The sequence below is a fragment of the Uloborus diversus genome, chromosome 2, assembly GCF_026930045.1.
Source record: "Uloborus diversus isolate 005 chromosome 2, Udiv.v.3.1, whole genome shotgun sequence".
NCBI lineage: Eukaryota > Metazoa > Arthropoda > Arachnida > Araneae > Uloboridae > Uloborus > Uloborus diversus.
Window position 1 is genome coordinate 23,458,610 of NC_072732.1, and position 16,991 is coordinate 23,475,600.

Below are 16,991 nucleotides of genomic sequence, written 5' to 3' on the forward strand. Positions count from 1 at the left end.
TCATATATTTTTTCCAGAAAGTCGAAAATTTTGAAGGTTAAAGGTCCTTAGACCCCTGAAGCAATATTAACCCAGTTAAGGCTTTGAATTGACAAATCATTGAGTTATTCTCCCACCATATTTTTTCCAAAATATTATTCCAGTTGATAAAGCTCTAATAGTTGTAAATTGCAGAAAACTTCCGAGACAAGTTTTATTTTTGCTGCATAAAAATTTTTACTTTAAAATAAATAAAAGTCAAGTATCATTTTGTTTGTTATTTTGCTCGAATGGGAGAGGCTTAACCCCCTAAAACCCTCCCCATAGACACGGCTCTGTCAGATAAGGGCAAATGGACCCCATGGTGCATTACTGCATGAGGCTCAAGCCTTAGGCCTTAGCAAAGTAGGGGACCCCAGAAGCGCTTAGTATCTCATCCCCAAAACCAAAGTAATTTTGCCAAACTTAGAACCTTCAGTGTTTAGTTCCCAAGCATGCTTGGTACTCATTTTATCTACCCTCTGAAGGGGTGAATGGGTTATTAAATGAAATATTTGCCACCAAATTTTATATATTGTAGTAACAATTGTAAATAACAGTTTTCAAAAATACAATTTTTGTCTCAATAATAATGATAATAATGAATGAGTTATTGATAGTAAAGGAATAGGATTCATTCTATTCAAAATGTAATATGCTTTTGAATTAATATTCTACCAGAAAATTATCTATTTTAAAAGGTAATGTGATTAGTTTGCAGCAGAACAAGAACGTTCAATTCATGTTAGTCTCAACAATAATTATTTATTGTTTGTAAAGTTACCAATAATAATAATGCCCAAATTGAAATGTGCAACTAAGAAGCAGTGTCTACTTTTTTTTTTAAATAACATAATATAAATGGATAATTGAGTAAAACAGCAAAATTGAATTGTTAAGGAACATTAACTAAAATTCTGAGCATTTTTCTGTAACATTTGGTTTTCTGTTTTTGTTTGGTAATGCCACTGAAGTTATTTTGTTAAACATTTTTCTCCGCTCTACAATATATTTTTTAATGAGCCAGTTATAATTTCTCTAGGCGTGGATGAAGATTGGCCTACTGGAGGTGCTATATCATTCAAGAACGTCACAATGAAATATGATTCAAATGCTGACCCAGTGTTGAAAAATGTTTCATTAACTATCAAACCTGGAGAAAAGGTGAGGTATTTGCTTTCACCATTTTTCTAAACGAGCAACCACATGACAATAATGGCTGACAGAACAGTTTATGCGAGTTCTATACATAGCTAGTTAATATTGATAACTTACGAGGTATAAACGAAAAGCAATGTCAATGTGAAGAAATGAACATTGGAAACTTGGTTAAAATCTTACCAAAAATTTATTGGTCCATAGAAACTAAAATAAATAAACTAACAAAATCTATATACATAAAAATGAATGTTTGTCTGTATGTCATCCATGAACTCAAAAACTACCCGGCAGATTTGGCTGAAACTTTCACCTTTTGTTATTTTTGGTACTGGGAATGTTTATAGACCAGTTCGAAAAAAATCCGATCGATAGTTCCATTTTTATTCCAATTTAAGTCACAATCCATTGGATAAATACAAATAAAATGATCGGCTGCAGAAATAAATTCGTGCGAAAGATCTCATTGATAAGAAGTTAGCTGTTGCCATTTTTCTTGAGTTTGAACAAATAAATTCTTTCTTTATTGTTTTACGGCTTTTCATGCAACGGGGGGATTTAAAACTTTTTCTATTTGATATTTTTAACGATGGATTGATCTTGCAAACTGCGTGAGTACAAAATTTGAGTATAGTCACGACTTCACTTGATACCTGGACCGATTATTATGAAAATTGCTATATATATGTATTTTTCCACGGAGAAGGTGCATAGTATGCTCATTGAAGCCACTCGCCACCAGGTGGCACTGCAGAGTAGCAACTTCTGCCCCGTTCAACCGATTGTCATGAAAATCAATATAATGATGTATTTTTTTGTCGGCATAGCAACGCGCGTCGGGTACAGCTAGGAAGTTAATAAAAATAAACCCTGGCCATAAGCGGAGGTGGAGTTCGCAACTCCCCAACACCTACCGGACATAACACACAGGCGGCTGATAAACGCAAAAGAGGAGGAGCGTTTGGAATCGTTCACTATTTATACTTGCCTCGTTTGCATATGATTGGGCATCAAAGGATGCCAACCTAAAACTGAAACTTGACATGGGTCGAAAGAGTTGAGAAGTTAATCTAATTTGAATAAAGTCAATTTTACATTACATTAGGAATGAGAACGTGGTCGAATATTGTTTACCGATGTCTATCATATATAGACGCACATGTGCACGTTGTGCGTAGATACATTTGCTGCTTTGCAGAGATATTTGCTATAGATTTGTGCATTTCCTGATAGTTGTGAATTAATATCAATTCTAAATGCTGTTGATAAAATTCATGAAGAATGTTCGCCTTTGCTTTCACGGATACATGGTTGAAAGCAAAAGGTATTGTCTTACTAAAAATAAAATTTTGCCTATCCACTGTATGTAGATTTTCATTCTCGCAGACAGGTTTGAGCTGCATGCACATATACTTTATATTTTTATCTTACTATGATTCCATATCTGATTCTAAAAATGAAGTTTTTTTTTGTAATTTTTCTTGTTTTTTATTTTGTGATTTTCAAGACTAACTTTTTTTTTTGAGTTCTCTGTTTCTGCTTGATCTTTAAAAATACAGCGATAATTTGATTTCGTTATGGCACATTTCAAAAACAGCTGGTGGCGTGGTGGATAGGCGCTGGCCTTCTACGCCTGGGGACCCAGGTTCTGACCGTGGTGGCCAGTCGGTGGATTTTCAAGATGTAGAAAATCTTAAGCGCCCATGTTGTATGATTATGCCGCATGTAAAAGATCCCTTGGGTATTCGTTTGGCAAAGAATATCTCTCGGCTAAATTGAATTCCTAGTGCAATTTCGCATCAAATGAGAGCACAGGTGCCTCCATCTGGTGGAAACTGGGCGTCAAAAACACTACTGTGTCCAGAGCCGTGTCCAAGGGGAGGGTTTTAGGGATTAAACCCCTCCCATTGAAAAAAAAAATCAATGAATCATTAAACGATTTTCCAAAACGTATTTTAAGCTTTAATTGATTTTAAAGTTAGACTCTGATACAGTATTCACCCTCTTTAATATTTCCCCATGTTTAACAATTACCATTTTCCTCAATTGTAGGATTTCCAAGCCCCTTCGCTTCTAAGTGCTTGAAAAAATGGAATGGCTGGAAAGTCCGGCAGTGCTATAGGCATGCAAGGGAAAATTATCTAAACGAATATTAGACAATGACGTACCATCCCCTCCCCCCAAAAAAACTTAAGGGCATGAAAAATTGGTACTTTGCTTACTGTTTTTTTATGGTACGCCTTTAGTGTTGGATGAATTAGTCGTTTCACACATTAGAAAAATGTTTCTATGCGGAACAGCAATTTTTTTTAATACAATTTTTATTTTCATTAAATTCCTGTTCAATGTTATTTGATGGAAAAACAAAAGAAAAAAAAAATAAACTAGAATTAAGTGGCATAAAAGAAATATGTGTGCTTTTACAAAATGTTCAACTGTACAAATAAGCAAATAAGATTTCATTAAAAAAAAAAAAAAAACGCAAAACGTATTAAAAAAAAAGCCTAGTTATCGAACTAAAATGAACTATTCAACACGCGTAGTTAGTTTTCCTTTGGCAACGTAAGTTACATAGGTAAAAAGTTTCAACCCCTCCCTTTATGAAATCCTGGACACGGGCCTGACTGTGTCATGCACCAGCGCCTTAATGGTGACACACGAAAGACTGATGCATTGTTGGGGAGCACACTAGGTCTGGTTATGGCCCAGACGCCTCTTGAGGTGGGTCTCTTATACAACTCCATTGGAAAGAGAAAAAAAAAACATTTTAAACACTGAGAGTAATAACAGAACTTAGGTACTTGAGAGCAGTGTTGCTTTGGATGTCAATCATTTTGTATGAGTTTTCTCCTCCTAGCAGTTTTTAATTTACTTGGCTTTTTTTTACTGCATCACAAAAAAATTGTAAAATGACTGCTCATTAAATTTATCATCTTTTGTATTTTGTTTATGCATTTGACTGGAATTCTAAAGCATATAAAGTTTCATATTTTTCTTCTGTGTTTTTTGCAACTGAGAATATTGCCAAAAAAAAAAAAAAAAAAGCAGAATTGGTGACTCATTGGTGATTTTTTCTACAAATAGGTTGGAATATGTGGCAGAACTGGAAGTGGAAAATCATCGCTCATCATGGCACTGTATCGAATGGTGAACACCATCAGTGGTAAAATTGAAATTGATGGTGTTGACATCCAAGATGTCCCACTTGAAACTTTGAGATCTAGGTTGTCCATTATTCCTCAGGAGGCTGTCATATTTTCAGGAACTGTTAGGTATGAGATCTCTCAATTTGTTCATAGCAATTGCTTAATGTTTCTGTTACTTTTTTAAATGTTATGTTTTATTTTCAAAGATATTGCGGTAAATGATCAAAGTTATTTCTCATCAACATTACGCCATTTATGATAAAAAAAACTGATATCCTAATAACATTCGATCTTACAACATGTTTCTAGCTTTTCGATTTTAGAGTTTTTAGAATTTTTAAATTTTTATCTTGACTTTTTAAAGTTTTTATGGTTTATATTTTTATTTCAGTGACATTTGTTCTCTTCAAGTTTTGAAATAATCTTGATCAGTGATTGTCCGGATTGAAATGGATTAAGTTCCAACTTTCTTGCATGAAACAACAACATGGTCAAAAACTCTTGTTCAAATATATTAGAATTTTATGATTTTTTGCTTGTTTGCTGTTTGACTGAAGTTTTTACCTTTGTTAATATCCTAAGGCTATGGAATAAATTGGTCTGATAGAATTTCAAGTTTTGAATTACCAACTTTAAAGCATCTTTGAATGTACATCAGTAGATTTTTTCATCTTGATTTCATTCAGTTTTGTAGCACAAAAGCTGTATTAGGCTGCGCTGCACTTTTTCTTGTGAACTAGACAGTTTGAATACAATTTCTCACATTTCAATGAATATGTTATTAAAAGGGTAGGTAGACTATTTACCTAATTTGAAATCTGTTTTGCATAAAAACATTGATAGATAAGATTCCAATGTTCATGAAAATGTTCAGATTAGTTTCCTTTACTTTTGTTTAACATTTTTTAATTTTGGAGTGTTAAATTATACTTTGGTTGTGTTTTTGTACCATTAAATTTTCATTCCTGATATCTAACATATATGTGTGTAAGATATGACTTTTTCTTTTGTATAAGTCCTTATGAATTTTAAAGTTCTTAAATTTCATTTAAATTATATAAATTCTTTATACTAACTATGAAAAAAAAAAGCTTTATAAATTATAATTACTTACTTTGCATGATTATTTTATTACAATGTTTTTAAAAAAAAATTGACTGAAAATTTTTTTTTTTTTTGTACCAAGTGACATTTAAAGTATATTATAAGCATCCATGCAGATTTTTAATACTTGATTGAAACTTTTAGGGAAAATTTAGATCCTGGGAAACAGTATTGTGATAAGGAAATATGGAATGCCCTAGAGGCAGCTCAGTTAAAAAACATCATTGCTGCAATGCCTGGAGGTTTAGGTATGTAAAGATTTAGCTCAAGTTTGGTGAAAAAGGAAGAAAATCTTTTAACTTCCTTTAAATAACTGAATGAAAAAAAAAACTATTTATTTTCCTCAAATCTGTTATTTCCTAATCCCTGAATTAGAACATCATGAAATTATAATAGCCAATGATCAAGTAATGCGTGTGTTTCAACAATGAAACTCATAATTGATGACACTGATGACTGAATGAAACTGATAATTTGATAATATGTTTTAGTAATGTTTAACATGCAGGGGAATGCTTTATTGTGAGAAGGCTGATCTCGATCCGGCGACTTAACTGTTTTGCTGGTAAGACTGTATCATTTCAGTGGAATGAAGATACCAAAAATCGGTCAACTATGAACGCTACTTACTGGAGTCTAGGGTTAATCCACTGGAGTGAGGGTTACAATTTCAACTATCAAAATATTATCAAACAGGCAATGGCTTTTTTCAAATGTAGAAGCAATTTTCATGGGCGATTTTCTAGTTATATAAATAAAAAATACTTTTAGTTGATTGGTTTTTATTTGCTGATTTTAATTGATGGGTTATATATTGGATATCATCAAAGTATTTACTGAAACTTTTGACAAATAAGCATTCTATAGGTTATGCATTAATTGCTTGAAATATTCTGTGATAAACCTCTGATTATTAAATGACATTTCATTGTTCTCAATAATTCTCTCAATTTCAGCGATATTTATTTGTGACCATTATTGAAAATGGTGTGTCTTTGTTTTTAAATTTCCTTTATTATTAGATAAAAAATGCTTTTTAAATTTAAATTGCTAGTATAGTTTAATGATTTATTTTTTAAATAAAGTTTTGAAAAAAGTTCAACTTTTCAAACTTTTCAAAACTGAATAATGTCAAGCTATCTTTAAAAATCTTATTTTCCCTATCAAATAACATTTGAAGTGTGTTTGATGTATGTTGATGTGGGCATTTGTTAATGCTGATTATTTACCAACTTTATGTTATTGTGCTTTTGCAGATGCTCAAGTTTCTGATGAAGGGTCAAACATGAGTGCTGGACAACATCAGGTAACTATTTTAAGCTTGTTTTTCTTAAAAATTGAATGACAAATAAGATTTATGAAGAAAGCAAGAGTTATAGATACTCTCAAACCTGTCTTTGTGTGGTGGATAGGGCCCCCATAAAAATAACTCGTTCGAAACTTCATGAGTAGCTATAAAAAATAGTTTTCGCAACACAGTTAAAAAATTCTTTTTATGCGGTGGATAGTGACCGCAATTTCACGTAGAAAATAACCTAAAAACTCTCACTATAACTAGGAATTGCTTCTTTAAACAAAATCAAAACACATAATGATGATAATTTTGCATTTCTGTCATTTCTGGTTTACCTTTTGGAGCATTCACTGAGTAAAAATGAGTGTTATCAAGGGCATATATAAGGAAGGGGCTGAGGGGGCCCGTGCCCCCTCCAAAATCTGGAAAAAAATAAATGAAGGTAGTTAATTTTGGTTTTAGTTGCTCGCAAATAATTTCTAAACTTTTAGCTGCAAAAAAGATTAAATAATAATAATGAATAAATAACTATGATTGTGGTAATAATAATTATAATACGTTAGATCAGAGATTTCTGAACTGGGTGCCGCGAAGTGCCCTTGGTAACAATGTACATAAAACTAGGCGAGGATGCCGTGAGAAAATTTTAGTTCTTCAAAGGGTGCCGCGAATCGTTAAAGTTTGGGAACCCTGCATTTGATGGCACCAGACGATGGTGTTCAGAAAGGGTCAGGGGATACGTACCCCTTACTCACGCAAAGAACATGTCTTGGGGAAGCGAAGTCATTTTAACAACAAGTCAGTTTGAAAAGAAGGGTCTCCAAAATATTTCTCTCGTTAACTCTCGTCCCCTACCAGAAATTTAAAATAAGTTTTAGTTGGGTTGAGTAACAATGGAAATTTATGTCCTAAAAACGTATTTATTTAGGCCTTTTTCGGACATCAATTTCAAAACAATTGTGGAAGAGGGTCCTCGAACCAATACCCTTTAACTAAGGTTACTACCAAAAATAGTCTGATATTGTGCCTTTAAGATTTAAAGTTTGAAAAGTTTTGGAGGAAGATTCCTAAAACCCATTCCTTACGTTTAAACGACTCCAAAGATGACCTGAAATGCGTTTTATCTTTCATCAGGGGAGGATTCTCGAACTCCTCCTTTCCGAAAATTGCCTGATGTTGGGAAAAAATCTGAATAGATTTTTAAAATAACATTAAAATAAAAAATAATCAAAAGGTACTGACTATTGATCTGTTAATTACGTCCAAGTACCCCTATTTCTTTTACCGGTCTCCATCACATTTCCCCCCCCTTTTTCCCTATCGGTCTAAAAATAAGAAAGTATTCAAAATGCTATACTTAGCAAGCCCCATCCAACCACTAAGACCATTCAAGAGCTTCTCAAACCTTGTTTTCAGGGCTTCAATGTCGAAAAATTTCCAACGGGCAATTATCTAACGCCTTGCCTTCTGAAAGCATCGAAAATTGTTTGATTGCTTTTATGGAGATTCAATTTTGAAAAACGGCTGAACTCCTAACGTTACCAAATATGATCCATCCACAGTCACGCTTTTAAGATTTCAGTTACGAAGAAAAATTTTTGTATGAGGGTCCAACTGCTCCCGTATGAAATCGAAAAAGGAAAAACTACAATTTGGATAAATTTTTAAGGTGGAGAGCGTTTACATCCCTCCACCTAATATTACTGAATATCTCTTTAAAACTGCGGTTTTTAGGACTTAAATTTCAAAATAGTTTTTAGGGAGAGTCCCAGAACATCCCAGCCTGTAACATTATCAAAGTTAGTCTAAATCTACGTTTTTAGAACTTCAATTTCAAAAAATTGGGCGGAGGGGTGGCGGATTTCGCTTTATTTTTTAAAAAAAGCCATTGGGGGCAACTTCAAAAAGGCCCATACCTTTCATTGCACTAACGTCAACAAATATAGCTTATAATAGCGTTTTTAAGATTTCAATTTCTAAAAATTTCAGCAGAATGCCTTCCGAATTTTCCCCCGTAGCATCGCCAGAGACCGCTGCGTTCTTTGTACTACAAATCCAAAAAATTTCTGGGGAGAACCCCCGCACCCTCCCCACCTCTTCCACCGACCAGAAGCGAGAACATTTTGAGTGCCTTCCTAAAACTATTTTTTGGTTGGGCCACTGGGTGACAGTATGAAGTCCTAGCCCCACCTCGGAAAAAAAAATGAACAGGTCAAGGCACTGTTGCTACCCCCCCTCCAAAACAAAAAGTGGCGGGGGTGGGGGGAGACTAATCTTGGTTATATGGGCTCCCTCCAAAATAAAAACATATATACGCCACTGGGTGTTATATGCATAATGAAAAAGGTTAGGAGTGGGAAGGGGGACAGGTGGATCTCTTGTGACTTATGTCATATGTTCTGCTTGTATAGGGGGGAGGATAAGTCTGTTTTTGAGGAGGATTATATTTTCACTAAATGTGCTGAACTCTCAAACTTAAGAGTTAGGATGCTAACTTTGGAAGCCCAGTTAGCATTAGGGTGTAGGCCAGTTGTAGAGGGTATAAATGTTCCAGAGATTCAGGGGGAAGTTTCAAATGAGGATTTAGATTGGGAAACTAAGGGTGTAATTTTGGGGGACTCTATGGTAAGGGAGGTGGGTAACACAGTTGGGAGAGTAAAGCGTAAGGTGGCTAGGTGTTGTTTACCAGGGGCTCGGGTGAAAGACGTTAATAAGGTTGCTGAAAAGAAGGGGGTATTGAATAAGGAGGATATGGTTACTTTGTGGGTGGGAACAAATGATGTAGGATACAGTAAAAATGAGGAGTTTTCAAAGGAATGGGAGTACCTGTTGGCCAAAGCAAACAACTGTTCAACCAATGTCCAAGTGGTTGGTTTGCTTCCCAGGTTTGGAGTGTGTAGGAGCTGGCTAAATCAAACTGCTAGGTGTATGAACCTACTACTCAAGTCAATTTGCGAAAAGCGCAGTATCAGGTTCATTGATGTATGGAGTCATTGTAAACAGGATTGAATTGCTAGGGATGGCCTGCATCTGAGCTTTATAGGGGTCAAAATGGTTAGTGGTTTAATTTTAGAGGCTTTGGAGTCAAAATATTAAGTTTGAATGGGGAGCATGGTTCAAGCATCAAGTATCAAGAGGATGATAACTTTTGGGTATTGCTAGAAATGAAAATAAAGTGTCCAACAAGGGTAGTAATTTTAGCAATAGTGATTTTTTCGGAAATTTCAGGGTGTTAAATAAAAGCAATTTGGGTATGCTTAAAGATTTCTATACCAATGCTCACAGTATTACAGTGATCATAACAGTATTAGGTTCTGTGTTAAATTTGAAATGTGCAAAAATGAAAGTTTTAGGTTTGTGCCCAATTTCAAAAACACTGATTTTGTCATACTTAGGAAGAGCTTAAAAGAGGTATTTTCGTCAGGATTGGAAAATAGTAATGTAGATCTGAAATAGATGGAATTCAAGTAAAAACTAGCAAAAACGGTTGGGGATTATGTTCCATTTAGGAGAAATGGTGTTAGTACTAAAATTGGCCCATGTGGTTCTCCAGGGAGATAAAAAAAGCTCTAAACTATAAGCAAGGTACTTTTCGTCAGTTTAAAGAAATTGGTCAGAGTGCTGATAGGCTCCAGTGTTGTAAGGCATGGCATAATTTTAAGTATTTGGTACGGATTCCGAAAAGAGAATTGGAGCAAAGGTTAGCACATAACATTGACAGAAATCTTAAAAGGTTTCTTGCTTGCGTTAATTCTGGGAAAGCTCAAAATAGTCAAATTGGGCCATTGGTTAATGAGCATGGAAATTTAATTCAAAACGATAGGGATATTGCAAATGTTTTAAATAACTTTTTTTCCAGTGTGTTTAAAGATAACTGTATCTCAACAGTTGACACTAGCAAGACACAAGCTATTATGCAGCTTGAGGATTTTGTTTTTTTCCCAGGAAGGAGGTTCTATTTCATTTAAAAAATAAATAAATAAAGCAACTAAAGCTCCGGGACCAGATAATATTTATCCAAAAATTTTTGTTGAATGTGCAGATGAATTAGTGGATGTTATTTTAAATATTTTTAATGCTTCTTATAACTCGGGGCAGTGCCATAGTACTGGAAGCTGGTTAACAATATGCCACTCTTCAAGAAAGGGTCTAAAGTTAATGCAGGGAACTATAGACCTGTAAGTCTGACTTCAGTAGTTTGTACGGTTTTTGAAACTGATCAAAACTAAGATTATGAATTTCTTAGAGACAAATAGTCTGTTGACTAGTTTGCAGTATGGTTTCAGGAAAGGTAAATCGTGTGCCTCTAATTTATTGCATTTCTATGACAAGGTTACCTTGGCTTTAGGTAACAAAAAGTGTGTTGATGTTGTTTATATTAATTTCCAAAAAGCTTTTGATAAGGTACCGCATGTTGCTCTTCTCAGCAAACTAGCTGATATAGGAATAAGAGGAAAATCTTTACTTTGGGTTAGGAATTGGCTGACTGGAAGGAAACAAAGAGTAGTTGTGAAGGGAAATCATTCTAAATGGAGTGATGTTTTAAGCGGAGTTCCTCCGGGATCAGTTTTAGGGCCTCTTCTGTTTATTATTTTTATGAATGACATCAAAATATTTCTTGAAACATAAATTGTTTTGCTGATGGTGTAGGATTTCAAGTTTTAACTACAGTGCTCAGGATTTCAAGTTTTAACTACAGTGCTCAGGATTTCAAGTTTTGTCTACAGTGCAGCATTGAAAGCAATAAAGCCAACAGAATGCTTGGGTTTATCAATAGATCTACCATTTCAAACAAATCTAAAAAGGTTGTTCTGCTTTTATATAGGAGTTTAGTAAGATTTCATTTGGAGTATGCTGTTCAGTCTGCTTATCTCAGAAAAGATATCTCTGTATTGGAAAGGGTTCAAAGAAGGGTTACTCGAATAGTAAGGGGACTTTCAGACTTAAACTTTGATAACAGATTTAATAGGCTTAATATGTATAGACTAGAGCAAAGGAGAGTCAGAGGGGACTTAATTCAGTAATTTAAATTTATCAAAATGAAAGATGTTAAGGGGTTAAGTTTTGTGCAGAAAGTAGGATTAGGGGTCATTGTTTTAAGCTATTCAAATCTCAGGCTAATCTGGAAATTAGGAAAAATTACTTCTTTAGTAGGGTCGTGGGCACTTGGAACAGTTTACCGGAAGAGGCGGTAACGAGCACAGGGGTTGGATAGCTTTAAGAGGGCCATCGATTGGGGACTAATTAATTGACTAGGACCAGCCTAGCTGGGCCCAGAGCCTGTTGCTGGTCGTCACATTTGTATTTGTATAATTTTGCCGACTTGTCAGAGAAAATTTCCCGAATAAGGATATTTTTGGGAGGTCACAGTGACCTCCCATCAAGGTGCCCCTGTTGTCACTTGAAGATACTATCTCGCACTTGTTTCGCAAATAGTTTCATCAATTGAGTCCCAATCTGATTGAAATTTTCATGTGCGGCACAAAAAAAATTCGCTCAAAAATAATCGTGCAATTGAAAAAAAGCACAAAAAAGGACTGCACAAAAACAGGTTTGAGTGTATCTTTTTTTGGAGATTAAATTTACTTGATTTCTTCTTCTCTTCGGAAACAACTGTTACTTTTTGTTTAGTCCACATTTTAGTGCTCAAATGCTTACATGACAAATTATTTTCAGTTGTTCTGCTTGGCCCGTGCACTTATCAGGAAATCAAAGATCCTTGTCATGGATGAAGCTACGTCATCTTTAGATCCCGAAACTGATCACATTCTCCAGAGTGTAGTGGCCGAACATTATGCTGATTGTACAGTTCTTTCTATTGCTGTGAGTTTTGAAGTTTGATTTTAAAGGGGAAATTTCAATGCTTAAGTTTCTATCAAATTTGGTGATTGATCTCTATCACCGAAATTTAGTAACCTTCCCGTCTCAGTTGTTTTAATCAGCTTGTAAAAATATAATTACTGAAAAAATGCTGTAATAAAAATATATAGCACTTACTCATACACATAGGTATGGCTCATTGCAAAAGTGAATTTACTGGTATCTCTTTGTAATTGATTTTACTAGTCTAAATTATATCCCTTTTGCCAATTTTTCCTCGGGGGAAAAAAATGCAAGTGTTCACAGTTACTATTTATCATTCAATATTTATCTTTGGGAAAGTTAGTTGCTTCATTTTTATACTGAGGTATAAGTATAAAAGTGAAATGGATTAACTAAATATATCATTTAGCAAACAAATGAGCATTTTAAAAATATGGAGATGCACCACTTTTACAATGAACAAATTTCCTCAGAGTCAGACCAACGCAAGTCTGGTTCAAAAATTTGCGATTTTCCGTTTATTAGTGCATTTTATGTAGAATCCTATTGCACATTGAGTCATATGAATGTAATCCTAAAAAAAAATCCCTTGTAATAATTGACCAGTGTTAAAAGAGTGCGAGTCCAATCCTTTGTATGCACCAAGCGATCGTTTTTCTGCTCTCCTGTAAAGTAGTGATTATGTGACTTACACAAGTCTGGCTCTGAGTTACAGATACATAGAAAATCAAATTAGATATACGGTAAAATCCACGGAATAGGGTGGCTAGGTAACCGCGGATAAGTGAAAACCACGGATAATCGAAACAATGGGTAAAAAACGATACTACTGTATACAATAGCTAAAAAATATGAATAAAACTCAAACATACATTTAAGTTATAGCTAAAAACATTGTTACATTGCATCTACTAACATTGAATATAAAAAAATATACGCATGTAAAAGCTAAAAATGAACAGTAACACAATCATAAGTTTAAAAAACATTTAAGGACAGTTAAAAATTAATAAAATAAATTGTGAAAAGACCCGCTGATAATCTGAACCACAGATAATACGAATGGCGGATAATCCGACCTCCAATAATCGTGAGTTTACTGTATATGAAACTGTTTCTAGAAACTTGGAACTAAAAGTTTGTGCAACTCAAATGTAGAATTTCTTCCATTTAAAGCTCTTATCTTTCAAAAATCCTTAATGTATCCATCTATTTATCTATCCAATATGTATATACAGTGCTGTAATCAGAAAAAAAAAGTATTTAAGGGAAGATTTATATTTACTAACAGCCCCCCCCCTCCCCCTCCGAGCACCTTGCTAAATGGTGGGGCTCACCAAAAGGAAAGGTGGTTTGAAGCTAATTTACGTTATACTTCCATTATTTTTGCAACAGAAACCAAATATTTTGGGGCCAGCATCCTCCCCAACCCCCCAATTACAGCACTGTGTATGTTTTTGTTTGTTAGATCTGTTAGTTGTCACTCATATCCAGTCCATATTTATTAAATTAAAATTTACTTTAATTGGAAAATAAAATAAAATTTTATTAATAAGTTTTATTCATGAAAAATTAAACCAATTTCAATTGCAAAGAATTCTGGAAAATCACAGTAGGGTTAACATTCCAAATAAAATGAATTTTGATTCAAGAAAATTATTTTTCAGCTTGGAGGGGGGGGGGGGGGGGGAGGGACTAAATTGTTATTTGTTGATAAGTAAATTTTAGAATTGGAGAAATATCCTAATCTGTTTTTTGATGAAGCTGTATACAGTATAAGATTGTGAATCACCAAAAAGTTTTCAAAAGTGAAATTAATAAATTTTTAATTCTATCAGACTTTCTGAATTTTGGTTAGTATCTAACACAAATGAGTTTTCCATATTGAGAGTTTTTTTTACCCCATAACCAACAAAGAAATCAAAAATAAATTGAATTCAAAGAAATTTATTTGGAGGAAAAAAAGCTGCAGGACATCAATTCTGAAAGTGGATATCCGGAAAATAAATAAAAATAAAATCCTCCATTGGTTTTTCCTTCAATCAGCAATCAGATTTTGCTATTTTAAACAATTTTTTAATCACCGATAAGTGCTTAAATTATTCCTAATTTAGTAAGAACATCAAATTATTGCGTCACTCTTTTCTTAAAAAAAAAAGTTTTCAAACATTTTGCAAGGAAGCTGTTTATTTTGCTTGTTTAATAAATTTCCCTGTTTTTTACACCCTTACTACTGTTTGACCACGGATTATATGTAATTTGGCAACCAGCCAAGTTAAGACGATTCCATCTGAATGAATCTAGCAGGGAGAAGGGAAAAAGGCTTTGGGATAAAGCATTTTATAATGTCACTAGTACCTAATTAATTTATTGCATTCTCTAAGTTGAAAAAGAGTGGAAACAAAGAGTTTCTATGGAAACAACAAAAATAAAATAAAATGTTTTCATTTCGATAGGAAATGTAAAATCCAAAACGGCAAGCTCAGAATTATGTTATAAAAAATATATCGATTATTTTTTGTAGTAAGAATGATGGAAGAGAGTTTAGATTTCAAAAATCATTGCCGTGAACGTATTGTCGTTTGTACAAAGCTGCTTTTAAATAGGTATAAATGCACAGTTGTAACGAAAAAGCTACCATCCCTTCAAACCATAGACTAATAATAAGAGTAGACCGAGCTTTCTCATTCTCGCTGATGAAGAAAATTGGTTCATAGATGTATCATGTGACTAGTGGAAGGGCTTGGCGAAGACTTTGGCAGCATGGTTGCTAGATGGCAGCATTATCTATAGTTTGGCACTCGACATGTATTTTAAGACAATGTGTTTTCATTAAAAAAAACTTCCAGGTGCAGAGATTGAACTGTTTTTCTTTTAGTTATGCATTATTTTGACATTAGTAATAGTTTTTGATCAGTTTTCGATAACTTTTATTTCATTTGGAGCTGTCAGCGTTGGCGTGAACGAAATGGCGTAAACGTTTTGCGTTAACGCAAAAATGTACTTATCGGTATCTTAAATTGAAACTGTAGGTAAAAATCTTACCGTTTGCTGATTCCTCTTGGTCGCTTGCATCTTTTATTGCTTAGAGAGTTATTGAATGTTACTAAAGAAAATGCACAATACTATCTAAACGAAAAACTCACTATATTAACAAAATATTTACAACTTAGAATAACAAATTTACAAATCGGACTCCATAAAAGATCATTCTTCCGTGTTCCATCAATTCTATTTATTTTATTTCGCGGTGGCGTTGATCGTCTGCTACGATCAACGCCCGCTGTTGCTAGGATATCCACCAGTCACATGGTTTGGTTTATGAGCAGCAAAAGGGTTGCCATAGCTCGGTCTACTCTTATTATTAGTCTATGCTTCAAACTAATAGATGCGTCCATTTCCCCCTATAAACTAGATATTGACCTTTCCATATAATCGATGGTCAGACAGTAATGTCATTAATATTAATCGAGTAAAACAATGTAATTTCATACATTACTTTTTCCACAGCACCGTGTTCAAAGTATTTTGGAGTTTGACAAAGTCATAGTTCTCGATGCGGGAAGAGTTGCTGAAGTCGGAAATCCCAAGGAGCTGCAGGAAGTAAAGGGAAGTATCTTTGCTTCACTCGTTAAAGCAAGCTACCAGACTCATTGACATCAGCCTAGGAAGTCTCATTTTGAGTTTGTCATCCTTGAACGAATGTTTTAATTCTGAAGATGGACATTTCCATAGAAATTTAAAAGAATGTGCTTTGAATGTACTACTCCCAAATGGTGACTGTGTGACTCATAGAAAAGGTGGTGGATATGAATCGAAATAGGAAATATTCATTAAGTTTTGCCTTTATCGTTGGTAATACAAAAAAAATAATCAGTTACCTGGGCATTTATTAAACAATTACAGTTGAACATCGATTGTCCGAGCTAATAGGGATCGCAGGTGTATCGGATGTCAGCAGGTGGCGAATTCAGGGGGGGGGGGGGGCTATGAGGCTGCAGCCGCCCCCAGAGCCCAGACCAGAACTAAATTCGTATTTTCTTCAGCCTTTTTATTTAAAACTAGTGGTACCCCGCATGGCTTTGCCCGTATTAGAAAAATTTAAAGGTTTTTTTGTTCGCCTGTATATTTACAAATAATGTATTCTGAATTTTCTCGCCAATTGGCTTGTACCCATGTTACAGTTCCACGTTATGATAATTTCGTATCTCGCCAATTGGCTCGTGCCCATGTAACGGTTCCACGTTATGATAATTTTGTAATTTACTCATCGATCTTATGATAATTTTGTTCTTAAAATTGGAATAGAAAAAGAACCACATCGAATTTTCGAAAAATCGCTTCGAGGTGCACACCCCCATGCTACAAACTAACTTTGTGCCAAATTTCATGAAAATCGGCCGAACGGTCTAGGTGCTATGCACGTCACAGACATCCTACAGACATCC

General features: G+C 34.4%; 1 protein-coding gene across 1 annotated transcript in view; it reads left to right on the forward strand.

Moving 5' to 3' along the window:
• Positions 1 to 16,393, forward strand: part of LOC129235115 (ATP-binding cassette sub-family C member 8-like) — a gene marked incomplete at its 3' end in the record, with an annotated part of 81,233 nt that extends 64,840 nt beyond the window's left edge. The window contains 6 exon segments of the mRNA XM_054868804.1: positions 1,061 to 1,182; positions 4,261 to 4,448; positions 5,571 to 5,674; positions 6,683 to 6,732; positions 12,397 to 12,543; positions 16,054 to 16,393. Coding sequence (XP_054724779.1) covers positions 1,061 to 1,182; positions 4,261 to 4,448; positions 5,571 to 5,674; positions 6,683 to 6,732; positions 12,397 to 12,543; positions 16,054 to 16,200 — 758 coding nt within the window.
• Positions 16,394 to 16,991: the final 598 nt, after the last annotated feature.